Here is a 27,959-nt window from a genome sequence, read left to right on the forward strand (position 1 = left end):
TGAGTACATCGTTTGACATCACTGAGCCGAAATAGAAGCAGAATCCTGATGTCAGGATGTCACGTCTCGCACATCTATTTAATATTTTAGTGACATGAATATTCATATGAGTCCCATATGAGTGCTGCTACACAAATCAGAAAAGATTAATGGTAATGTTAAACAATTTGATGTTTGTTTCTTACAAGAATCTCTGCATTTCAATTCGTGGCTGTCAGCAAATCGAATTCCTATCATACAAATAGACATTCTTTAAAGTGGCAGATTCATCCTTTATGCAAACTTCGAGAAGTAGTTGAAAGTTGACAACTGCTAACACAGTACAACAAGAGAAAATACTGGAAACAAATATGTTACACAAAGTAAATTTTCTGAAAAGTGAATGTGCATCGAATTGCGGCGTTGGGTGTCCTGACAAATACCAATTGTTCTCGTCTCCTTGGGTTTCGAGAAAACACTCGTATACGTTATAGTCTGACTAGACACTTATATTTTCTCTAATAACAAAATTCCCACATCCCCAGTATACTAAATGATTGGTCTAAGCTACCAGTTACATATTCGATCTTCCTGAGCTGCAAACAGGGAAGTCACAATGGATAAATGAAAGTAAAGTGTCCTGATTGACAGGTTCAGACTGAAACCTAAAATATTTATGCGCTGGGTGCTGAGGACATACAAACTATACTGAGACAAGTGCATGTGCCACGTACTTGTTTCTCTGTGACCAAGCTCCTCTGGGGGTGATTTCAAAAGACGGAAATCTCCTATGAACACATTGTATTTCCATGTTTGATTTGACTTGGAGACAACTTGGAGGCTGGAACAGACGTTGGTGAAGGCGCATGATGTTACGCGTTAAATCGCTCTATGCGTTCCTCCTCATTTTCACTGTTGCGCAAGGTTAGTTTCAATCATTTTACTATCATCCTAAGCCCTTGTGTATATGTTAAATAGATTTTGATAAAATGTGTAGTAACTGTGATGAGAAAGGTTCTTTCAATATTTGGTGTTTTTTACTTGTCTTGTTTGTTAATCCCTAGACAACAATTGACCAACGAAGGGTAACTTTGATTTGTTATTTCAGATGACATGTGCTTTCATTTAAAAACAAATGTCCTGAACCTTTTAAGACAGTTAAAACTAATGCTATTGTCACCACGTTTAGCAACATATGCCCCCTGGATCAAAGAATGAAGTTTTTCCTTAAGTGTATTATGCTCTACAGTGGTGTACAGAATTGAAAACTGAAATGTTTTCACATATCTGTACTTATATTCTTTACGATGCAAAAATTCAAGCACTTTCTTTGTGTTTTGGGGGATCCACATTGTATTAATTCCACTTCTCTCAAATCATTTCTGTGAACATAAGTTATTTTCTTAATTGCATTAATTATGTTTAATCTTTGCGTGGATTCGGTAGATTTCTTTCTCAGTTAACAACATATGATATGTATTGATTTAAGCAGCCGTGCGGCTAAGCCTACACAAGAATACACTGACTATAAGATTGAACTATGTGTGAAACGTTTCAAATCTGCACTGGCCTCGGCAGGCGAGTATTGTCATGAAATTAGTATCTGACAGTGTGGACATATCTGAACTGCATTCAATTCGTGATTGTTTAGAAGACCGTATGGCAATTGTGTGTAGTGAACATGGGAAACTAACTGCATTCAATTATGCTGATGAACATTTGCTTGCAAAATTTGACGAGATTGAATCCAGACATTTTGATTTCATTTAATCAGTAAGTGATTAACTTTGTGAAATTGAATTTGGTTTGAGTGAACGGAAATTCGCTGACAACAAATCATGTCAATCTGTAAAGACTGTCATCAAAAATGTCGAATGTGTCAAAACTGTAGGCATTAAAGACTAAATTGAAATTTCTTGAAGTTGAAAATCAAATGAGAGCTGAGCTTGAAAGGTGTCAGACAGAAATAAAATTATCTATGGCTATGGCACAATTAGAAGCTGTAAAGAAATTAGAAAGTGAAGCGAATGAGGATTCTATTCGTTCTCCTGCTTTATGTCCGGATGGACAAAGCATGTTTTACAAGATTATGTTGACTCAGTTCAGGTTGAAAATCCTACACAAAGTGAAATTAAAGCTCCACATGTGACATTGTTAAAGACTCTCAAAACTTTCCGTTCAAGCAAAACGTTCCGCTCAGAGAATCTCAGAAGGAAGATTTAATCAAGGCCTTAGCAAATCAGATAACATTGGGCGTTTACCTCGACCAGAGCCAGGAACTTTCCCTGGGGACCCTCTAATGTACCCGCAATGGAAAAGTGCATTCAATGTTCTCATTGGGAGGCGAGATATTCCTGAAGGTGAAACAATCTATTATTTGCAACGCTATCTTGACGGACAAGCCAAAGATGTTGTCAAGGGATTTTCCCCTTTATTGTCAGCGGATGCATTCAGTGAGGCGATCAAATTGCTTGATGAACGTTTTGGAAACCATTTCATAATTGGAGGTGCGTTTCGTGACCGTCTAGATTCATGGCCGAAACTACCAGCAAGGGATGGTAATGCATTACGTAAGTTTGCAGACTTTCTCTGACAGTGTGAAACAGCAATGACAAGCGTCAGATCATTAGACATCCTAAATGATGAAAGTGGAAATCGTAAGCTTATTCAGAAGCTACCTGATTGTCCCCTCAATTGTTGGAGACGTAAAGTCGCCGAATATAGGGAACAGACATCAGAGTTTCCCAAATGCTCGAGATTTGTGACTTTCATTGCTGAGGAAGCAGAAATAATGTGTGATCCTGTCACTTCTGTTCCCTTGGAATTGAAACATGAGAACAAGCCCCGGAACACTTGTGCATCGTCACAACATCCGACAGCTAAACGACCACATGTTACAGTGTTCGACACAAATCTGAAAGATTCATCTCTGAGCACTGCCACGGGTAAATTAGACAAGAAGGACCAAATTCCGACCCCTGACAAAGTGCACTATGGTCACACTTACTACAGCTGTGTGATGTATTGAAGCCAACATATGATGTTGACATCAGTCTATTGATAGGCTATAGTTGCCCACAAGCACCCATACCTCGTGAGGTTATCGCACCAGTTCAGGAAGGTTAACCATATGGACAACGTACCGACCTATGATTGGGTGTGGTCGGTCTTCTTCATCAAACACAAATTGAGAACTCCAATTCAATTGGCATCAGTCACAGAGTGATGTCATGTGAAATTCCGCTCAAGCTACGTCCGCCATCCTAAATTCATCTATCTCACAGAACATCTGTGAAGGAGCAGTTTGTTCCAAATGATGTGATCTGCATGTTCTCTGTAGACTTTGAGAAAGACTGCAATGCTTCCAACATCTCTCACGATGATAGGATATTCAATGAAACAGATGGAAGAAGGCATTCATGTAGCAGAAGGACATTATGAAATGCCGCTTCCATTCAAGGCTGGAACTCCAGAGCTCCCAGATAACAGGAGCATGGCATTTCAAAGACTTGATGGGCTAAAATCACGTTTCCGTAGAAATCCAAAGTTCCACAGTGTCTAGTCCGCCTTCATAAATGTCGTGATTAAAGCTAGAAATGCAGAAGAAGTTCCTGTAGGTGAACTACATGCACGTGCCATCACTATTTGATAGGTATTCATAGACAAATAGTCATGATACAGTTAGAGTCGTGGGCTGGACGCTGCTTTTGGCAGAAGTTTCTAATGATTATTGCAAGAACTTTGTCTCTTATATTCACGTGAGACATATAACAACAGCATACATGAATGCATGTATGCAATTGTTGTTACGGATAATGCTCTAAGGTTAATCCTCCACCTATGATATTTATTCTGTGCCGTGTTGTTCATTCAGTCTTGCGTGACAACGGTATAAGGATCTATACCGAAACGTCGCCTTTACAATAATTAAAGAAGTTGTGTTCCATAAATTTTGTCGACCTTCCGTCAACTACTACGTTATGCCTATCAACACAATTTATGTTTTTTTAATGTTGAATTTTAGTAATATTTGTTACATATATAATTACCTGTGGCAACTTTTCTGAACGTACCCTGTATACTTCCGCGTTGCAAGAGAGCGCCGTTTTTAAAAAAAAGCGTTGTTGCCGTCATGGTAGAATACAGATAACTCTTATTTTTACATTTTAAACCACTCGCTAAAGCGCTCGTTTCCAAATTACAATAAGAGGTATCTATTCTACAGTTGGACTACATTAAATTTTAAAACAGTAGTTTTATCTCCTTAATAATCACAACATTATTACCCGAGTTGACAAGTCGTTGTTTTTTTAGCTCTGGACAATTGAGAAACGATAATTGTACAACTGACCCAACATGTGACTGCCAACATAATTTGCAGTCATCAAGTATATTTTTCTGTGTCCTTGCTGATATTTTTTTTATGGATTTTCTTTTGGAAATGGAAGGTGAATTGAACTTTCTTATTGACAGTCATGATTACGTCCAGGTGGTTCACATGACACAGGGCGGTTTGACCACAGTTATATATTACAGTTATATTTGATGCAGGTATGTCTACCCCTTCAAAGGAAAGACATTATTCAGAAAGCAGTGATACTCATACAGCTAAAAAGCTACAGGGCGTTTGTGACTATCTCAACAAAGTTACAAATTCGAAGGCAGATGAACAAACCTAGATTGTGTAGGCGGTCAAAGAAGATCTGAAGTTGTCATTTGACAATAAGCTTGTTGAACAAAAAAAACCGCCAAATAAACAAGATATGAAATTGACATGGGATCTGAGTTGTCCAGACAAGTCAGGACGACTGAAGATCTCATAATTCAGTCGAGCGTAAATAAAGGCCAATCAACAATGTTGATGCTAATGTTCCACGTAAAAACGTGGTTGTGAATGTTCCCGAGACTCCTGGTGTAAATGTAACTACAAAGTTATGTCAGTGGTGAGAGTTGGCTTAAAACACAAATCAGAGCTTTTGAAAAAGTTTGAAAGACTGGAAGTGAAAAAAAGGCGAAAAAACGGTATCATTGTACGTACGTGTGATATATATTTCAAAAGGCATGTAAAAAACAAGAATGTTTAGGTTATTGATCATATTTTGTTTGTCTAAGATTACCTGATATCAGCTGGTTCATCATATTATATGAGTGAAACAATGAAAATGTTGTTATTTAAAAGGATCAAGGTTGGTTTAGTGATATTCGGCATTTTATGAAAATAAGAACGTTATGGCTTTTTCATTAATGTGCATAATACCTAATATGTTATACAGTTATATAGTCGATCTTTCTTACGCAACTGTAGGTTTAATTACCACTTTAGACAGGATTAATCAATCCCTGAATTGCTTTATATCCCCTTGATCCGCTCTCCGACTACACACATGTCCAAGTTTAGAAAGAAACGCTGTTCATCACAGTTGTCGTGTGTTAATGGTGCAGTCCTTGTGAAGCAGGAGAAAGGACTGAGGGATTAAATGTTCAGTTGTGCCATGGGATATTGATATGTGACATGTACCATGGATTGTTACAAACTATTTAATTTGGTTGCGCCACAAACAACACTCGTAAGTGTATTTGTCTTTTGTACAAATGAACTGAACTTCAAAATGTGTTGTATAGTGGTGAGTAGACAATAGTACAGGACATTTACTATCGATAGCAGTTTTAGGTTCAGTTTGTGTCCGATATTAAAGTTTATACTGTTGAAATGTTATGTCATAATGGAATAATGAACTGTCTTGGAGTGTCAAATGTGTCTTTTCTATTCATGCCAGAAACTGCCTTGCATTGTCAGTCAAAGTTAAGGAAACAATTGACCTATTGGGACCTTTCAGCCAAACCTGATGATTGACTCTTCAGAGAGTCCAACACGATTCGTGAAAGGGCAGCGTTACACCACGATCTGTCGATACCGACAATGACGATGATCTGATGGGTCGCAAAACGCTTGAGTGCATGTCTTCCCCATCCGTCGAATAGGTGTAACAGCCATGTATTGCAACCTGAGTTGTCGGCGGCAGCGGATACCCTGTCTCAAGTGACATTGTTACACTTATTGAATAATGCATTGAGCGTCAATATTTCAATTATCATTGAAAATAGACTTAATAAGCATTATGGGCAGATTGAAAAACTCAATTTAAATGCAACTACCATCAAAGCTGAATTATATGACAACAGAGCCTCTCTTAAATCGAATTAATCAGCTGGAAAACAGAAAACTTTAACAAGCCTGTAGTCAGCGAAACAACCTTATCTCTCATGGACTGAAATACAACAACGCCGACAACTGTGAAATGCTGGTTTGAAAATTGATAACCAGTGAAAGTCCCAGAGAGAGTTGTAAAGTATTAAGTGACGAAGAGATTGCTTGTGCGCGTGTGAAAATTCCCCTGGAAGGGCGAAACCCATCGTCGTGTGCTTTACAAGAGACAAAAGATGTGTGAAGCACTGAAAGGTAAATCCCACGGGATGAGTGATGATCAGTTGTCTGGGAACTCAGGGAGTTTGGGAAAGAAGGTTGGCGAGTTTACCCAGCAAGGCCAATTCTTGAGGGACAAATTGCTTGAGAAATTCCAGTTTAATAACAACACCACACAGACATCTATCTACCAGGAGCCTCTGTCGGGATAAATAATAAATACTGTAATGGAATATTAATGGCTATTACTTAGAAACTGAGGATTTCGTTAATATTTTGAGGGGAATCGATATTGTATTGTCTGTAAACTTGGGTTGATAAGGATAAGAACACTATAGCAGTATCGGAAGAGGAAAGGGGGACGGGTGGGGGCAAAACATGATTCAGGGGGGTTGCTTGCTTATGTTTCTGCTTGCAAATTTGACTGTGTCAGTGGAAATATAAAGATTTTCTGTGTTCATGGGGGCGGTTTAACAGGATGTTCATGTGGGATGGACACTTATGATCCTCTACACAAATACACAGCGATATTTAAACAATATGAATATGTTTGTTATTGGTGATCTTTATTATTTGACTGCTGACAACCCTGACCATATATTTACAGGAATCGTTATCTGTAGATGACCATTTGCCATCACTGGATGCCTATATCCTCGTTGACGGTGATGAGGAAAAAACTTTCTTTATAATGATAAATATTGTGATTAACGACGTATTTCACGTGACACAGCTGTTTCGTGAAAGGTACCAGATAGGAATTGTTAATGGTCGCCTTGGCTAATGGTTTTTAACATGAATGGGTGTTTCGAACTGTATGTATCTATGTTTCATCATGCGTTGATAGACGTATTCAAGACGACGAATTGTATTTGAACCACAACAGGAGACTTCATCCTCCGCAACAAGGATGCTTCATGAAATGCCCATGATTAAAAAACATTGCTGACAGTACATAGTGTCTTTATTGTCTGACAACAGAAATAAGTGCACCTAGTATTGGTAATTGCATTGTACATGTAAGATATATGTCTACATGCACCATGCGAATTGTTTCAGTAATGTTTTGAAGCAAATACAATACTGTGACAAGAGTATGTAGTATCAAACTATTTAAAATCAGGTTTTCGTGCTTGCTACTGTTACAAAAGGATGTGTGGGACTCATGGTAAACCCAAGATTTCAGAAGGGTGATGGGCAGAAACATCATTTTCTCACACCTTCCTGGCATAATAAGTGACTTAGATTTATTTTTGTTTGCAAAACAGCCATAAAAGGTGACAAAGCTTGATATAATGACTGTAAACCATAATCACTATTGCAGGTGTTCCCATGGTTGTGTACACAAATGGAGCCAATAAAGTGATCAAAGACTTGATAACTTTAGGGGTTGACGCTGAAGAATGTACAAGTATAGTGTATGAAGTGAAGGCATGCCAAGACCATGGACTCAGCCTCCTGGACTCCGCCGGTGCAGAGCTGGTTGAGTTTTTGATTGGTGGCTGGTACAATGGTAGATCCAGACTAGTAATCAGGCCAACAAATGGGTATAGGGAATTTGGTACGGGTTCCATCCTTCACTGTGACGAATACAGGTAAGTATTTGCATTAATGTATTTAATGGATTTTGGATTTTGTATAAATATATTAAATGTCGAATAACTGGAAACGTTTTTACAAGCAGGGGACCCTTTGTCAACATTTTCGGAATCACCCAGAAAACATTAAACATTAAACTAGCCTTGTCACTATGATAATAAAGACACTAACTGCATTTCTGATTTGATGACTGTTTGTCTGAGAAAATCGAAAGTCACTTTTTCTACTTCACTGAGAACTGAAGTGAAGTTCCAGTATGATATCATCACTCTTGGTCACCAGACCATTTCTATTTGGCTGCCTTATTTTGAAAGTTATATGCAGTTCCGGTTTAAATAAATTGACCTTCAATGTCAGCCAATCATATGCGATGTTGTGGAAGGTGGTGTGTCCCTTTGGCATTTGAACCTACTTTATTTAGCTGGGTATAGGTTAGCATCACTGCTTTAAAACTGATTTGATTGTTTGTAAATTTAATTATAATTTCGGTCATGTTCGAAAACATGATCACTTTTACCTTAACCATATGTGAGGGCCATAAAACAATTGAACTTACGCCTCAATGCTAGAGATCTGTACAAAGTGTCAAGTACAATAATTATCACATACACAGACAGTATTAAGCTTCAATGTCATCCAGACATTTGTCAGAAAACAATTCAAGGGATAATACCATCAAGATTATCAGATGTTAAAAGCGCGTGGGCGACAAAATGTTAACAACAACCCCCATTACTATAACTCTCTAACAGTTTCACCCAGTTTCAAATTGTGTTTCAGAGAGGAGACAGAATGCATGGCGAATGATTTCTGAAATATAGTCATCATATTATCTTCTCTCATTACAGATGGTTCTGGGCATTTTGGGGCAATGGAAGTATTTGGTATGGAAAAGGTAAAACGATTGGAAGTGACAAAGTCTTTGATGTAACCGACGCGACAGGTGTCTCTGTCAAAAGATTTGGCTTGAAGGGCTTCAATGGAAGTCCTCATCGCATCCGTCTAGGTAAGGTGTTAATTGTTTTACACATGGCGTTCCATCAGTTGTATTTTCCGAGACAGCAGTTTGCAAGGTAAATAGAACACTATTGACAAAGATAACGTGGTTTGCATTTTTGTTTTTTATTGCTGATTCAGGAGAAACATGCACAGGAGGATTTCTCAGAGTCTCTGGCAAGTGGAGCGACGGTCTCATGAAGGACACATACACAGACTACTTAACCTGCGCGAGGTGGTGTTTTCTGCACCCAAACTGTGGAATGTTCAGCTACAGGGAAATTCAGGGAAGATGTGCATTGTTCGACAGGACAACCTCGTCTTTCATGCTGACTTCCGAGTCTGACTGGAAATCATGGAAAATGCTGTACTGCAATGCTTAAATTCAGATCTGCTTACTGTTGTTTCAAACATGTTGTCATTTACTGGAAAATTTCAGTGATATATACCTGAAAGTTAATTTCAATTTGATTATGAAAATGATCCTTTGCACAGCAGATGTTAATTGTGGTGAGACCAGTTCTACTTCACCGACAAATTTTACCTGCTGCCGTATTTGTTCTCACCTGATGTGTTTCGTGTCTACGAAAAATCGATCATCACCTGTCTGCTTCTTTATGTAAACAGGATCCCAATTAAACCAACATACAAAAACAGGATTGACCGTTTCCTACCATTTCACAAAGATAGATATCTATATAGATAACTATTTTGGTTTGATATGCAAAATCACGTACATGTGATGTGAAGCTATTGCTATTTAACGTTATGATATGGCAACACATAGATGTTTTGCTATATTAATCTGTTCCCGAAAAGGCTCGATATATTTTCACTGGACATGCTGTCTGTTCTGAAGAATAATGTGTTGTAGGTAAATACAATTGTTTGAATTGGTTCTGACTTTCAGCACTGAATTTTTTTCAAAAACATTCTAGGCCGAGACACCCTCACCCATGTCTACCAGAATACTAAATGGTCGATCCCTAAGTCTTTGATGCTACAAAATGAAAATGAGAAATGTATTTGATTGCATCATTACTTCTGACGCAGCAGCATTGCAATAGTACGACTCCTACTGCTACCTGGAATTTCGGTAGCAAGTTATTTCTCGGTACGTTGTATGACCTTCAGGTTCAACCTATATCCTAGCTTGGGTGTTGAGTTGAGGAGGCGTGTTTTGTTGGGGTAGCGCAAATGATGATACATTGACTCATGGATCACCTCTCTTAACCCTTGAGTTATTTCTCTTGTGATTGATGTCATTTCTACAGATATAAACAAGCAGAGACAAACGGTTTCTTATCACGGAATATTTCCTTGAGAAAGTTTTCAAGGACGGAAATATTTACTTCACATATTCAAGGAAACAAGAAGGCGGGGATGGAAAGTAAATATAAATGTGAACAAACTGTTTCTAAATGGTAGGCGAAATTACCCCGAGGAAGAACCTTTCGTATTCATGATCCCTAAAGCGGAAGAACAATCATTCCGGAGACAAGCCTATGCAAACGCATAGATCTGAGCAGAGACAACCAGACAAATTGAGAAGACAAGATGAGCCGGACAAGAACAGAGATTAGCCATGCGACGTATGTCAGTTACCGAGTCACACTATTTACAGAGGCAGAAGCACTCTCCGACGAACACCATGTGATTTGCTGAATCAGTAACAATTAAGGATAAGTTTAACTTCCCCCATATCAGTGTCTATCATCTAAAAAACAGATTATTAGTAAAGGCATTTTGTGAGTTCTTGGTTAAATAGACGAGTTTGATTGTGTCAATATCCCTTGTTTTGAAGTTTATTGTCTGAAGAAAAGTCAGTCACAACCAGGAACTTTAGCTGAATACTTCTTTGTTAATTAGAAGGAGTATTAACACACATTTTCGTAAAGTTAATTCAAACTCAGATGAAGTTCTCATGTTTGAAACATCAAAGAATGTATTTAATCTCCAGTGTCAAGAAGTTTGGATGGGTTGTTTGTTGTTTTTACTCCGCACTCGGCAATATTCCAGCAATATGACGGCGGTCTGTAAATAATCGTGTCTGGACCAGACAGTTCAGTGATTAATATCATGAGCAACGATCCACGCAATTCGGGTCAATGACATTCTTCAACCAAGTCAACGAGCCTGACCACCCGATCCCGTTAGTTGCCTCTTACGACAAGCAAAGTCGCCCTTTTCCGCAAGCATGGGTTGCTGTAGACCTATTCTACCCTGTGAGTTACCTCCCGTTGGAAGCTGTTGTAGTTATCACAACTCCCACAAACGTCGAAAAAAAAGATTTGAAAGTAAGGTCCATAGGTGACAAAATGGGTGTTCCATTATGGGTGTTCCATTAATATATGCAGAGTCCAGATCGGATGTTTTCAGCAGACAAGGGGTCACGAACGTACTGAAAAAATGCAGTCGTATCGATCTACATCGCAATGAACGCCAGGGATTTTGTTTTGTACAGTGTTGTTACTGTCGATCTACACCTCAGGTATGACCATTGGAAACAACGCAAGCTACGTGTGTTTGATCTGAGTTTGTTTGAGACCATAATGAACTTTCATATATGTGAGTACAATCAGACCCCTTTGTTTACATTTGACAAAAAAGACTACTCTCGAGACAGTTGTATGTGCAATCCATGTGCAGGTATTCTTATATACCTGTCCGGAGACATAGAGTTAAAACCTCGGCCATTAAACAAAGATATAGAAATCAGCAATCTTTTAGCAAATAAAAGACTCAGAGGATGAACTAACAAACGAGATCAGTTCAATGAGGAACGGCATTCCGTTGTTACGTGGTGACGTCACAGTTCCTGAAAAACAACGAGGAGACCAAAGAAGAAAATAACATCATGAGGTTAGATATTAATACTGTTAATGATAATGTTGATGAGATCCATAATGGTTTCGATGCTATTGATTCACGCATTGAGGATCTTGAGAGGTGTAACAGAAGGAGCAACATTATTATCTATGGTATCCCTGAGAGTGCAAACGAATCTTATTCTATTTGCAAAAATAAAACATTGGATGTTATGAACTCTGCCAGAACTGATGACATTTAACTTTTAACACTGAGGGTTATCGAGAGTGCACAAAGGATGCGACGCATGTCGTCCGATAAACCACGCCCAGTTATTGCAAAAATGGTTCATTGGGACGATAAAATGAAGACTCCGAACTTAAGAGGTTCTCTTAAGTCCAGAGGTTATGGTATAGCTAACGTCCTAACGATGAGACAAGAAATACAACAATGCAAAGAGAAAGACCCAAGCAAACATTATTTCTATGAAGGTGTTAAACTGTCGTCTGTTCCTGTACGTGATACGTACACTTCACCTGTAAATCCAGAGGTGACTCGACCCGAGTCACGTGACGGAAACAACTCACGTCGGACCGACAGAGGTAACACAGGCAGGGTTGGGAGACCGACACAGAAGAGAAGGGGGTGTGGCCAGGGCCCGGATATACAGGGGGCGTCGTCTGAACCTACTTGTGGCATCATTAATGCTGAAAAACTCGAAAAGAGGTAATTTCGGGGACACTTACTTCAAACTGAAACCTCATATAAATATCTTGGTGTAATATTTCCAAGTACATTATCATGAAACAGACATATGTGTAATGCAGCAATCCAAGCTAAAATGTTGTTCCTGGGACTTTTACAATTGTACAAACGTTTGAACATTTTTGCGACTGTGCTGATGAACCTTTCTTCATCACGTTTGACACAAAAATAGCTCCTAATCTTTCCTATGTTTCGGAAATATGGGGTTTTGCGGTGGCTAAGGAATGTGAATCCGTACATTTATACGCATGCAAAAGATTGCTTAGTGTTTAACACAGTACTTCTAACCGAATGGTTTATGGTGAATGTGGTCGCATGCCTTTGCATATATATCACAATATAAAAATCATAAGGTATTGGTTAACATTACAAAAATACCAGTAAGTAGATTGCCAAAAAATGTTATGACATGATTCTATTGTATGGAAAGAATGGAGATAAAAATTGGGAATGCAATGTTAAATGTCTACTGTGAAAATGTGGGTATGGTTACATCTGGTACAACCAATGTTTCGTGGAGAATCATGCCATGTTCATATCGAAAATAAGGCAGATGCTTTTAGAGTTGTACTTTCAAACATCTAGGTCTACTGTAGATGTTTCTAGCAAATGCGAATATTATAGATATTTTAAAATACAAATATGCACAGAAAATGATTTACCTGATGTAAATATAAGACAATGCAGAATATCATTAACACAATTGAGAGGCAGCTCACACAGGTTAATGGTTGAAGTTTGTAGGCACAAACAAATACCAAAATGTTTAAGATTATGTAGACAATGTTCTTTAAATGTCGTCGAAGATGAAGATGAATTACACTTTTTATTTGTATGTTGTATATATGATAATTTCAGGAAAAAATATATTCAACAAAAATACTATGTACATCCAAATAAATACAAGTTTACATCTTTAATATCACATGTGAGCAAAACGACTATACGAAATTCATCTCTCTTTATATATCATACCATGTTATTAAGAAATGAATCCTTGTAACATTTCTAACCGCTTCCACATTGTCATGTATTCTGTTCTATGGGCCTGTGGCCTTACAGTTATATATGAATAAACTGATTGAATTGACTTATTCTACCGCGGATCTTCACGGGTCGTTGCAAGAAGGTAGAGATTATGCATATATTGGTGTCTCGTATACACGGCCCGAAGGATCTACGTACTCCACCGATGAAACCTTCGCTAAAATTAGTTCAGAATATATAAAAGAAATATTATCAAAGTATACCAGATAATATTCATAATTGGTGATATACCCTCGCACTGGCAATCTGTACGAACATGTAGCTAGTGATCATGGTATCATTACTGATAATGTGACACCCGAGGACAGCGGAGTACTAAATTCCGTCAAAACAAGGGACAAAATCATGTCGTGTGTTAAAACACATCTTCCCGAGGCAAGTGAGTTAACTGACTATGACAGTCCAGTTTCCACCCTTGCCAAACTAGGCTGGTATTATGGAGTTACATTTTGGCTAGACTAACGAGTCTATGGATAGTCCAATCAATTTCAGCCTAGTTCGGAAACTGGACTTTTAAAGTCAGTTAACTCTCTTGCCTCGGGAAGGTTGTTAAAACAAATCACCAAGACTTAATTATGTAATCGATGAGTATATTGCATGCATTATTAATATGTTTGTCAATATATATAATGTTATATAATACATAACCGTTTGAGCACTTATATTGAAACAAAAAACATGATTCTATTCGAAGCTCTTGTAGGTTTCAGAACACAAAAGGATACCAAACTACCGATCACATTTGTACTCTGTTCAATCTTTCTGAATTATTGAAAATAAGACAAAAAGAAATTACATAGTTCATTTATTGTCTTTCAAGAAACATTCAACACCGTTAGGGGATCAGTCTCTGTGAAAACTACTCAAAGTTTGCTAAGGATCACATCTTTAATGCAACATGAAATTATGATGTATGTGTGAGTTTGGTTTTACGCCGCTTTAAATAGTATTCCAGTTATATCATGGCGTGTCAGCTTAATGTGGGAGGAAAGCCCCAAGTGATGCATGTCTCAGACGTTTAACACTTCGGTGAAACCCACGAGCACGGGTAAGGTACTGACAGAAATAATGATGTGAAGTCATCTTGGAATAAAACTCGGTACACAATGATTGGGTGACCACTCTGAAGCCACACTAGCATGTTACGAAGGTGCTGTGATGTACACCATATGCACGTGGTGCACGATAACCACAGTTGCCAACGTTGTGTATGTTCGTCATTGGAACCTTGCACTCTGCTGTTTGATAGCCTGGCAAGCTTTGATTCCAATTACTGAAATGCCCCCTCAACGTAAACGACGTCGTTTGAGAGTCGAGGAATTAGCCAGATGCGTGGGGATGCTTGGAACTGGGGCAACACAACGTCACGTTGCTGACGTCCTTGGTGTGAGTCAAAGCGTGGTCTGCAGGGCATGGAATCGATATGGAGGTGGTCGTGAATGTTCCACCACACATCGAGATGACCGGTGTCTCTTGCCCTCATCAAGACGTCATAATCTTGTGACGTCAACCACGCTCAGAATGAAGTGCGCCACTAGAATAAACATTTGACTTGCTCCGTGAATTGAAGATTTGTTGGTTGCTATCATGTTTACTTTTTTTATGGCAGTCTCACCTCACCGGTCGATTACGTTTTGCTTTGTCATTTTCATCAACACACCCCAATCATTTCCTTTCAATTAAACATTTAACTGCACGATTGGATTTTTGTCATTGGGAATATCATTTTCATGTTCGGAAAATGTGACCCTCAGCATTCTTTGAGTAGAATACTTCAGATGCTGTAACTGGGAAATGCTTCAAGGTCATATTTAACATGTACCAGAATATAGAATCATGTGTTTCTTGTGTGTAACTTTGGTGTGAGATTCTTGGGTTAACTCTTCAAAACTGCATCCTTGTGAGTACAATAACCGTCTAGAAAACTTGAAAGCTGTTTTTGCATAAGGCTGTTGTCCAACGGTCCTACTGATTTCCGAAATATGTTAAATACATGTCATATCTATATGAGCTTCAAATCAATTTGTCGAAGACAAAGATAATGATATTCAGCGGGACTAAAACGGGGTGTGATCCTTCACAATTGGTAATAATATCATAGATTGTGAGGATTCTTATCAATACCTTGGCGTCACTTTACAGAAAACTGAACTAATGTGAGTGAGAGAGTTAATATTTAACGTCACATCGGCAGTACCTCAGCCATATAGTGACAAGAACAAACTAAAGGGGAATACCTGTCACAATGGACAATAATACATTAGCAAGATATCACAGAAACCTAAACTAAATAATTTACAAAGACTAAGACAATTCCGAATGGCGCATTGTACACAATCTTATTTTATACTTTTTATAATGTGTATAAAAGCTGAGCAAACACCAAACTTATTGGACATGTTTTATACAGTAGTATACTGTCTTACAATGCCATTGATACTATTATAAAAGAGACAATGCACTTTCTAAAATCATAAGAAATCTCTGCTAAAGGCAGTGTTCGATGTAAGTTGAATGAGCATCAATTTATGAAACACAAACAAGTATTGATGACATACATAAAGTGAGCGTATACTGCTCTACTGGTGGCACCCGCTACAAACACAACTAAAGAGGCCCATTTCAATCATGAAATGTACTGAAAGCACTCTTCGTTGTACGAAAAGTAGAAGAAACTCCACAAATGCAGAGTTTCTAGTTAATGCAATTATGAGTGACAATTATCCAAAATGAACGGTTGGGTGAAATGTCATTTAACGGGGCAATCAAGATTATAGACCTTACAAAGTCGCCTGCGTGCGTGCGTTCGTGGGTGCTGCTCTGGACTAATGCAAGTTTTAAAGTTTATCATGCCGCAGTTTAATGTGGATAAGCCACTCGGACTAAAACGTATACTGATTCGAAAGAGACCAGTCTTTGTTTTATACCCTCAATGTCGCGTAACAGTTGCGTAACAACACGTATCTTTTTAACGTCTTTAGCTATACCAGAACATCGAACCACCGACCTTCCGCTCTCCGAGCAGGCTATCTATTCACTCGACTGCGGAGGCGGTTCCAGAATGAACAGTTGTCTTTGTAAATATAAACAAATCAATAACTGTTTCGCGTAAGACACACCTTGTTTATAAGGCAGTCCCATAGCATGTAAAGTTTTATGCAGGCACAGGTCACATTCCGCAGAAATGAGTACACTTAACACACCAATCCCTAGAAGGCATCACATGTAAAAGACCGATTGTTCGAAAGCTTCGAACCATGAAAGGCGAAATATCTGACGATACAAGAGACATCTAGACAGATACACGAAAGTTCCAGATCCATATGGATAATATGAAAAGTCAGCAGTAAACAACACCTCAATTAAGACGCAGTTGATGAAGAAATTGATGGTATTGAAGTTAACTCTGCATCAAAAGACAAAATAAAAGATACCCATAGGTGGATCTTGTGAATAGATATCACAATAGGTTCAAGGTAGTATTGACAAACTGGAACAAAACAGGATGTGATGCTGAATTACACAGAAAGCGAATCGATACGTATACGTAGTAAGTTGTGTGTGACGACGCCTTGAATACACGCATCGATGCTGATGCTGTTGCTGGTGATTCATGTGTAGAAAATAACATTGTAAACAGTCATGGGACTGGTGCAGCACAGTCCAGACATTCACGGCTTTCCATTGCTCGTTTAACGCGATAGATAAGAGGTATTACAGAACCATAAATTTAACCCTACGAGAGAATATAATATAAACGCAAGGTAAGTCATATAACCCTGAACCAACAGTCTACCAGAGCCCAGTAACAGGGCCCTGTCTCCCCTAGACAGAGCAACACCACACCACAGCTTCTCACCATGATGACAGCAGTGACAATAACCGTGAACTGTTTTTTTCCGTCCAGCATTGGGCCCAACCCTGCAATTTAACATCTGAATTTTCTATGTGAAGTTGAAACACTAATTGGAAATTCATGACTGGTTCGAACAACTGTCCGAGATTCTGTTTCTTTTACGAAAAGACATTGCTAATGTACCCAATTTTAATGACACACAAATACATGTACTTTCCGACGAAATATTTCTCTTAGCTTTGCCTTTTAACGAACAAGACATTGACATAAATCTGAACTACATATTGAGTGAGTTGGGTTTAACGCCGCTTTTAACAATATTCCAGTTATATCGCGGCGTGTCAGCTTAATGTGGGAGAAAAGCCCGAAGTGATACAGGTCTCAGACGTTTACCACTTCGGTGGAACCCACGAGCACGGGTATGGTGCTGACAAACCTAGAAACATAATCGGGGCGAACCGGGATTCGAACTCACAATCATAGGTTTCTGACGTGCCCAAGGGACGCAACTCTGCACAGCGAATCGCGGCGCCTTAGACGACTGAGCCACCCGTGCCCCCGAACTACATATTGACGCCATAAATTATATTTTGATGTTTGCGAATAACGTTACGATACAAAAGACCGGTGAAGATCCGGGTAGAGAATACATCTTTAGCAGTCCATTCTTGCAGTAAGTCTGGTTTAGACTCCATTATTTACAGACCGCCGTCATATAGCTGGAATATTGCTGGGTGCGGCGTTAAACAACAAACAAACTTAAGCGCAACCTTTGATGTCATTGTGTCGGAGCAAATATAACACAAATTACATGTAACCTAGTCACAGACATAATCCATAACAAATTCCAACTTCATGTACACTAAATAAGAATAAGATTTATGGATGAACAACTTATTTATTACAATTAGGAGTGACGTTTTGGTGTAGGTTCTAACACCTTTAGGGAGCAAGCGATGTTCAGAGTATGGTTCACAAGTATATATATATATACAGGTAGCAAGCAGTGTTTAAACAGTAGAGTAGATATCAGATGTTCTTACACTGGAGTGAAGAAGCCTGTCATTTACACAAAAAGGTCGTAAACATATTGACCGGCGAAGTCAGTAATATAAACAAAGGGATTTTGACTGATTGGGGTCTTTGATGAGTTGATGGTACGCCGGGGGTATGTATTGACTTGGTCACGGTTGATTGACGGTTGGAGTCTATTTAAGTCTTTGAGGTTTGTGGTGTGTAGCTCAACTGTGGATATTTGAAGCACAAAGAGACAAAAACAGATGAATAGATGAATAGTAGACTAACATTTAGTCTCTGAAATCTTATATAACACAATATCCTTCTTGACTCTAAAAAAAAAAAAATTCCCTATGCTGTGGAATAGAGCTAGCTTGAGCTGGCTAGACTTGCTTTTGTATGCATTTCTAGATTGTTATTTTTTCATAAAATAAATATATTCCACGGTCATGGTGCAGGACTAGATGAATAGGTGCCTTGGTACATAACGAGAACGATTCTTGTATATTTCTCCGCAATCCTGAGTGTATCATCGTATAAGCGTTCAAGCTATATGTTTGGGAGCATTTATTTGACAACAGACAGTGTCGTCCGTTTTGCATGACTTCATTTAACCACACTGTCACACTTGATCGGCCCAATAACTATAACGAAGTTGGTCTGATCGGTCGAAAAACGCCTCGGTCCCATTCTTTCCCATTCCTAAATCAAATAACAAAATTTTACACCAAATTACTTATTCAACAATTCTAACAAACATTAAAAAACACATCACTAATTATTTTCATTTTTTAGTTGTGATCCCGACCTTTTATAAAGTAAGTATGAATGGGTGGTGATAGGCGACTTTGCCCGGGTCGATTATGTGAGCATATGTTCATGTTTTTAAACGGAGAATAAGGCAATTACTGTTTTGATTTAGTATCCTGCAGTTATTAACATATCAGCTTGACCAGGCTGTCTTTTCAGGTATGTTTTTAAAGTAATCCAATTCATGTTTGCATGGAACACGAGAAGCAGTATAACATCTGATATTTTTATGACCATATGTTACAAGTATAGACAAGTAGCAAGACATCCAAACACTACATTACATATATGTTGTAGACTTGCAAAAAGCTTAGAATTTGTCTATGGTTTAAATTTATGAAATTGGAACTACTGAAAAAGTAGATTCTATTCAGAGTCTTTATGCAGATGGACAGTGCGTTGTGCATTTTAATGGCCTCAATACAGATCATTTCCCGGTACCACGCAGGGGGAAGCAGGGATGTAAATGTCGCCAATCTTATTCTCAGTCTACAATGATATGGCTGATGGAACACAACTTGAATTGTGGCGTAAGCCTCAATGAATCCACGTCATCATCGACATAACCCTAATCGCACCTGATAAACCTGTATGTTGAGGTGTTGGATGTGGTGTACAGATGGTTTAACCAGTGGAGATTATCAGTTAACAAAATCAAAACCAAAAGCAGAAAATCTTATTTCAATAAATCAAAGGCCACATGTGCATAGGCACCCTGAGAGGTCAACATTGTATAAAACAAATAAGCTTACAATGATTGTCGTATTGTGCATATTTCTTGAAATATTATTAGATAATCCAAAAGTCTGTTATTATTGCATCCTGCGTTTCAACCCGCGGACGGAATTTGTGGTTGATGATGATATCGCTCATGGACTTCGGAAATATCCTCCAAAACTTTCCTCAATAATTTGATAATGTTGACGTAATACGTTAATCCTGTGATAACAGGATCAGCAAGTTTGGTAAAACATTGCAAAACATTAGCAGCTCTTTGAATCTGTTCATACTAATGCCTTCAATGAACCGATTTAATTGATCACAGCAATTCATTACATTATCTTCTTGTGTTCAGTGTTTAGCACAGTGTCTAAAAGATCGAATCGTAAGATTCTATTTCATGAGACACAGTAGAAACATATGTCACTGAATAACACCAGAACACTATTCTGGTTTATATATAAATAGGGAGATCAGAAATCATTTATGTCACTGATTCGTCAAATTTGGAAATATCCCGTAAATGTCTTCCATACATATATTTGAAAGTCTCAATACGGCCTTGACGGCTGCGAATTATTTTCAGGAATTGTCGAATGACACTCTTTGAAATCTTCGTAAAAAGAGCTTGCTTGATTACACCTCAAAAGTTGTAAAATGAGGACACCAAAGATTGAAACGGCTGAAATATTGATCGATAGTTCGGAAAATGTGACAATTATGATCTTGAAGTCATCCCTGCTGTCGTACAGTTGTGTGGATACTCTATGTACAGTTTTATATAGGAAGCATATGAGGTAGTTTCACTGGTCTATTCTATACCTATTTCAGTGGAACGAATTGGCCATTTGAACATTATTGAATATCAGCATATCCGACAATCGATATACTTGAAGCGTATTCATCAATAAAAACTTCTAGGTCAAATATCCTTGTGATTTATTTTCCAGCCACAAAGTAATAATATTGATGTGTGATTTTGGCAGATATCTGCCTCAATTAGTGTACTGGCGTTTTACAGAAGAATGTGGCATTACTTGATATACCAAACAATTGACGTAGTGAAATACTTATTATGGTACTCAGCTCTCGTCATTGTAAACAGCTACACAGTTTCATGAAGGGCAGCCACACTGACAGCAGGCTGGACGAAATGGGTTTCTTCCAATTCTGTTACCTCCTTTCCAGTTTGTGAAATTCTGCAAATGTTTGGTTTTTTGTCTAGACTAGGCAATCCAGAGATTGACATCATTGGCATTGATCCACGCAATTGGGATAAGATGACATGCATCAACTTAGTCAGCGAGCCTGACCACCCGATCCCGTTAGTGGCCTCTTACGACAAGCATAGTCGCCTTTGCAAGCATGGGTTGCTGAAGACCTATTCTACCCTATATCTCCACTGGTCCTTTCTGCAAATGACAACATAACTCATTCAAAACGACATTATCTCAAAGTCAGTGTTGATTTTGTTGATGGTTCTGTACTGCTGAACGATACAGAAATGAGTATCAAACAAGCGAAGTGCCATATCAAATCGGCCAAGGTGCAGTTTTGCAAAAAGAACGACCACTGATTCGAGTTTTTGCGCAGTTTGTTGAGAGGTGGAGCCACCCTGCATAGTAGTTCGCTTGGATGAAGTCGGCTGCCCTGAAAAGTGAAACAGAAGACTTTCTGTTTGCTGCTGAAGACCAGTCACTACCCAATCGAAACCGTCATTGTGTGATTTTGCATCAAAATGTAAATATGAAATGTATCATATGCAATAAATATAAAAAGACTATCCAACACGTTGTCAGTAGATGCCCAGCTCTGGCACAAACACAATATCTTAAGCGAGTGGCTCGATCATTTTTTACCGTCTTCGCTATGCTTGTGGTTTTGACAGAGAGTTCCATCTATTGTATGACCCAGAAAATGTTGAGGGCGTCATGGAAAATGATAAATACAAAATTCTTTGGAATAAGCCCGAATACAGCCTCAGACCTATCCCGGCCAACAAACCTGATCTTGTCCTTTATATCATTGAGTTTTCTGTCCCTTTTGACACCAGTGTGATTGACAAGATTCAGGAAAAACGTGGCAAATATGCGGACCTTTCTTTCGAAATATCATGCTTTTATACTGCATGTAGAAGGGACAAGGGCCCTGAGCCGATGATGAGCCTAGCCGGCCTGACAGTGCCAGGATCACCCAAACCCTCCTCGCTGCATTTTTTTATTTTAATCTGTATTAATCCACTTAAATATAGCACAAACCTCAACACGTAATGTATCCTCGAAGCGTACAAGAAAGGTTTCAGTTCAATCAGTGAAGGCGAGCTTGGAAATGGAGTCTTTACTCGGCGCCTTAAGATCTGAAAAGTTGGAGAAACTATAAGTTCAAGTGAAAAAGGGAAAGGATTGATGGCTGTCATGGTTGACAGACTTTACTTGGGGTGCCCAGAGGAGATCTTGAAATTCAGACCTGAGGGTGTATACTGGTGTGTAGATCTTCAGTGGGTCACACAAGCCATCCTGTAGACTGAAGCATCACCTAACAAGCACCGGTAAGTACGGCAGAGAAGTTTGAATGATTTTCCTTCACGCACATGATGTCAGAGTAAGCTGGAGAATACTGAAGTAATGTGATCGTACATGTGACCGAGGGAAACTATCCTCGCAGCAGTATTGTGGATCTTCTGAAAGCTGTTTATCAGATGTCGAGGGGCACCAGCACAAAGACATTCTCTACCCTGCTCATGACATGAGAGGACCAAGGTGGATTCCTTTGTAAGATACTTTCTGATGTTCCCAATGTTCCTTAATGCGCGTCTTTAATTCCTGATTTTTCTTACCCATCAAGAGGTGATGACCACATTTATGACATGTTTAGGCAATGAAATAAACCATCTCACTAGATATATCTCCATTTGATACACAGTTTCCCACAATTGACACCATTGTGAAGTACATCTGCTAGTTCCTCTGAACATTTGTAATTTGTAATTTTGCCATTACTTTTTCTCTCCTGAAAATGTTTCAGATTATTGTGGCATTATACCTTTCTTATCAAAATATTTACTTTGTTTAAAAAGTTAACAATATTTTCTGGACCACTGTTAATTTAATTTTAAGATCTCATTATGGTTTCACTATACATCTTCATAAATGTAATTAAACGCATACGTTCCTTCTTTTTTTCAACATGCAATTAGATAATAAAATCACCAAATTCATCGAACTTCTGCATCAGGAGTATCTTTATTTGGTACTGATGGTTTGTTTGCTGATTTGAATTAAGACAAGACTATATTGACGGCATATGTCGTATGTTTGCACATTGTTGTAGTTTCTTACCTTTTGAGATTATTTAAAGTAACATGAATGTTTTATTGGCACACCTGTTACTGTAAAAAGGTAAACAATATAAAGACATGAATAGTACAAACAGATATAGCTCCTTTTGCACGATTGTTCCTGACTTCAAACAAATGCAGTTTACTAGGTGCATCTGCGAAACACCATCATCACTGTCACAATGTTACAAAGGTTCCATACTCTCTGACAGTATTAAGTCGTGAGAACGATAGAGTATCTGGTCACACACTACAGCTTTCGTTTACAGTTATCTTATGATTACAGTATTGTCCTGTCAGCTTCAGTACATCAGTAGATGCCACGAGATGCACTCACAATGATCGTTCCGTGTAAGGTCTTCTCTTTGGTATTTGCCTTTTCTGTTCATGGTACGTATTGTCCTCATTGTGGAAAGCAGAACTTGAAAGAGAAGTTGTTTCACGCCAATTTCGTATGTTTCAAGTAAAATATTTTCGTTTGGTAATCGTTAAATTTATCAACTGTGTAAATATTGTCTTATTGTTGTCTATCACAACACTTGAGTAACAGGTGAAGCGGTTTCTTAATGCCTAATTCCAACCTGTTACTCTACTTACAAGAATATTTCTTGAATGGAATTCTGTGATCAAATACCACTGTGTCGCATGTTGATTTAATATCTAACTCATTGCCGTTAAACATTCTGACATATCCCTTTCAATGTAGCATGAATAATAAGTTGCTATTAATGTGGTATCATGACCGTGATGCTAAAATCTATGGGGGAACGGGTGGTGCCGCAATTCGAACTACGTCCCATGGGCACGCCAGAAACCTTTGAGCGTGTGATCGAATCCTGATTCCCGATTATGTTTCGACGTTCGTCAGCACCATACCCTTGCCTGCCAGTTTCGCCAAAGTGATGAATGTTTGAGATCCGCATCTCTCCTCTCACATAAAGCTGACATGCTGTGACATAATTGAAATATAGTCAAACCCAACCCATTCACTCACTCACCCACTAAAAACTATATCACTTACTTGTAGGTTTGCCACTGGACGTGACTCTTACAGCAGAATATCCAATCTTCACTAATTTGACCACTTATGGAGTTGATATCAGTCGCTGCCGCAGCATCACGTTCCAAGTGAAGACAAGTGAAGACCATGGATTTACGATGACGGACTCATTGGGAAATACAGTTATGTCCGCGGTAATCGGCGGATGGAGTAATTCGTGGTCTAGACTGTTGGTAAACGGAACTGAAAGGTTTCTTCCAACAGCGGACATTCTGTCCTGTAATGAATATAGGTAAAGATAAGTAGACATACGGAAACCTCGACCTATATTGAACGGTCCACAAGACTTCGCTTCAGCAAGGTTGCAATGTATTTAGCAGACCGTTAATCTTGTGTTGCTTTGTAGCTCAAATAATTACACTATTTTAACGAGTGAGTATACATGGGTATGCGAGGGTATGAATGGTGTTAGTGCACATGCATACCAGAGCTTACAATAGTACTGAACGACCTTTTCATTATTTCATGCATTAAAAAATCAATGCATTTTATGCTACAGTATCAAAATAAGACATATCATTATCGGCCCTACGACGTGGCATTTTAATACACGTCCTACATCTTCTCGTCTCGTATTATGCTTGAAGTACGTGTACAGTTTAATATAGATATAGATCGGCTCGGTTATCTGCCGCAACCATATTCCACAAGGCGTTAAAATGCAAAATAGCAGTGACAATTATGTAAATGGATCACTGAAAATTTAATTGTGACACCAGGTGTTCGCTAAAAGGGTGACCATGTCCTGTTCTACCGGAACCACCCGCAACTCACACAATTTGCACCAAAAAGTAAGTGGTTTTTTTTACCCTTTTTACTAACATCACACGGCGGTTCTGTTGACGTGCGACAGGGGCCTGTAAACAATCGAGTCTTGACCAGACAATCCATTGACACGATAGTGCGTTTACTTATTTGGTTACAAATAAAACCGATATTTTCAGTTTGAATTACGTCTGATGCGCGCAAATGAAGAGATTCTGCTGCTTATAACTAAAGATAAGAACTGCAAAAACACGTTTTTTGCAATCATTTTCATGAATAATGAATCATTTCATAAGCATTAGCACTGGTCAACATCTCTAAAACAAAGATTATAGGAACACTTTGATACAATATGACATAAACAAAATTCTTGAACACTACGAAGGACTCACTTGGATTGTGTTGCTTTGTAGCTCAAATAATTACACTATTTTAACGAGTGAGTATACATGGTTATGCGAAGGGAGATATGAATGGTGTTAGTGCATATGTTTTGTTTCTTTCTAATATGAAGCTCACATACACGGCCTTTCCTTTAGACGAAAAAAACTGAACTTCAAAAGCGTAAGAACTGAACATTTTGACGTTCAAAAGTTGTTCACAAGTCTGTATTCTTGAAAATACATAGACACTGTCAGACTATATCAGCATAACTGGGGAACCCCGAGGGAATTCCCTAGCACTAATACATACAAAGAATTGTTTTTAAAATTATTTTACACCATATGATCTTGAACTCAGCTATATAGCATGTTATGTTTATATATTTTTGAGTGAACGAGTTACGTTCAACATTACTACATAATACTTGAAAAAATTTCACAAATGATTCCTCGACTTTGGTTGGTTGTTCGAATCCCGACTCGTTCTGAGAATGACCCATACACCATGGAATTACAAATTTGATAGACTTTTTTTAAAGTTATGTCTCTGATACCATGTGGGCGTACATATTGTAGAGAGTGATTCTGGATGAGTGAGTAAGATGGTGTTAACGCCGCATGAAACAGTATTTCAGTTATATCACGGTGTGCCACTTTGGGAGGAAAGCCGAAGTGATGCAGGTGTCATATGTTTACTACTTTTGTCACAGATGGTTCTTTTGTATGCGAAAAGCCGGATGTGATGAAGGTCTGTGACACCTACCACCGTGCACCGATGATACAAACCACGGACCATAATCCGCTTAAATCGTGGAATCAAACGGATAATCATCTAAGGGGCTGTTGGTGGTTGAGTTAGTGGCGGGAGCTACAGGCAGCGCAGGACATGCTTAACCTCTTTGCGACCATCTGGAGTCATCACTCATGTTCAGGTACCCATTCATATAATTATCCTATAATTGCTACTTTGTCTTGTACGACCAGTGGAATCTGATAATCGGAACTAATTTGACGCTTCAAATTTACATTTCAAGGGTGAGGTTAGGTGAAGTGAAATAGGGTTTTATGTCGCATTCAAGATTGGAGAACGTCTATAGCGACGTGCATGCATGTGTGTGTGTGTGTATGTGTGTGTGTGTGTGTGTGTGTGTGTGTGTGTGTGGACTGATGCCGTTTTTATAATTAACATACCTCACTCCGAGCTTTGGTCAGTCAGGGTAAGAACATGCACGATCTTTGAACGTCTTGTAGTACGACGCGGCCGGTAATCGAACCAACGACCACCCGTTCTCCTGGCCGACGATCTCCCAGACCACGAATGCCGTTAGATTTTATTGGTGTTTCTGAAATTGTTCTGAAGAAAAACGTGTCCTCTAACTTTCTTTTCTATAATATTGCAGGAGGTTTTGGCTTGACTGGAATGATCATAAGGTCGCCGTGGGCAAGGGCGTAGTTCTTGGAGAAGCCAAAGTGATGGGCGTGGATTTCAACGAATCCGATACAGTAGCACATATTTTACTCGAGCGAGTCAATAGTGCACTACCAACAACTCCCAAAGGTATTTATAAAGGCTGTACATTCAGGGTGTTCGATGACCCAGGTCCTTAATGAGCCCCAACTATATGTGCTGAGTTCATCAAACGTTGAGACGTCTACCTATTTTCACACTGAAATATAAAAGTGTCATGATTTTGCGGAATATTAATAGAGAAATAAACTCCAACACCAATAATACACTATACTTCTCCAAAGCACTGCAACTTTGAATGTAGGTTAAGCATATACTATTTCCCCAGTTTCTAAATAGGGTTTTCATCTTTTGAAGGAGAAATGTTCAGAAGTCGGTTTGAGCTGGTCAACGGACCCGGGAAATTCAGCGATGGACTTGTCGAGGAGAAGGTGACTACTTTCGCCGACTGTATTCATCTGTGTGCAGACCACCGCGACTGTGGCATGTTCAGCTACAACTCTGAACAACCCCTCTGTGCTTTATTTGACAGGATGACGTCATCATTCAACATGACGTCCGAGAATGGTTGGAAGTCGGGGAAAATGCTCTATTGCAATATGTAACGATACCAATGTTTCCTCGGGGCAATTTTTCAAATAATATTTATCGATCGATTAAAACTGAAATTTCGATTGACATTTCTGTCAATTGATTGAGTTGTTGGTTTTTAGCAGGTGAAGTGATAAAAACGTGTCTCATTAAAATAGAAGCATATTTAATATATAGACGTGATGGCGTCTACGTGCAGTCGTGGTTCAAAAATATTTTAACCTACATAGTGAATTCTAAGTTGTGTTTTTTACCAAATTTGAAAATTAGCTCATTTAAAGATTTTCCCCTATAATCGTGGTCGTTATTGCCGCGTCTGCAGCAGACAAGTGTG

The 27,959-nt window shown here is 38.7% G+C and overlaps 2 protein-coding genes across 2 annotated transcripts; both read left to right on the forward strand.

Moving 5' to 3' along the window:
* Positions 1 to 815: 815 nt before the first annotated feature.
* Positions 816 to 9,381, forward strand: LOC139455754 (uncharacterized). The gene is made up of 4 exons (XM_071237298.1): positions 816 to 903; positions 7,728 to 7,998; positions 8,851 to 9,008; positions 9,140 to 9,381. Exons 1-4 carry the CDS (start codon positions 846 to 848, stop codon positions 9,379 to 9,381), a joined length of 729 nt encoding a protein of 242 aa, XP_071093399.1. The 5' UTR covers positions 816 to 845.
* A 14,315-nt stretch (positions 9,382 to 23,696) lies between these two features.
* On the forward strand, positions 23,697 to 27,639 carry LOC139455931 (uncharacterized). The gene is made up of 4 exons (XM_071237477.1): positions 23,697 to 23,748; positions 24,386 to 24,650; positions 26,967 to 27,124; positions 27,392 to 27,639. Exons 1-4 carry the CDS (start codon positions 23,697 to 23,699, stop codon positions 27,637 to 27,639), a joined length of 723 nt encoding a protein of 240 aa, XP_071093578.1.
* The last annotated feature ends 320 nt before the right edge of the window (positions 27,640 to 27,959 follow it).

Source organism: Haliotis cracherodii, unplaced genomic scaffold (genome assembly GCF_022045235.1).
Source record: "Haliotis cracherodii isolate W230 unplaced genomic scaffold, xgHalCrac1.p SCAF_11, whole genome shotgun sequence".
NCBI classification, from domain to species: domain Eukaryota; kingdom Metazoa; phylum Mollusca; class Gastropoda; order Lepetellida; family Haliotidae; genus Haliotis; species Haliotis cracherodii.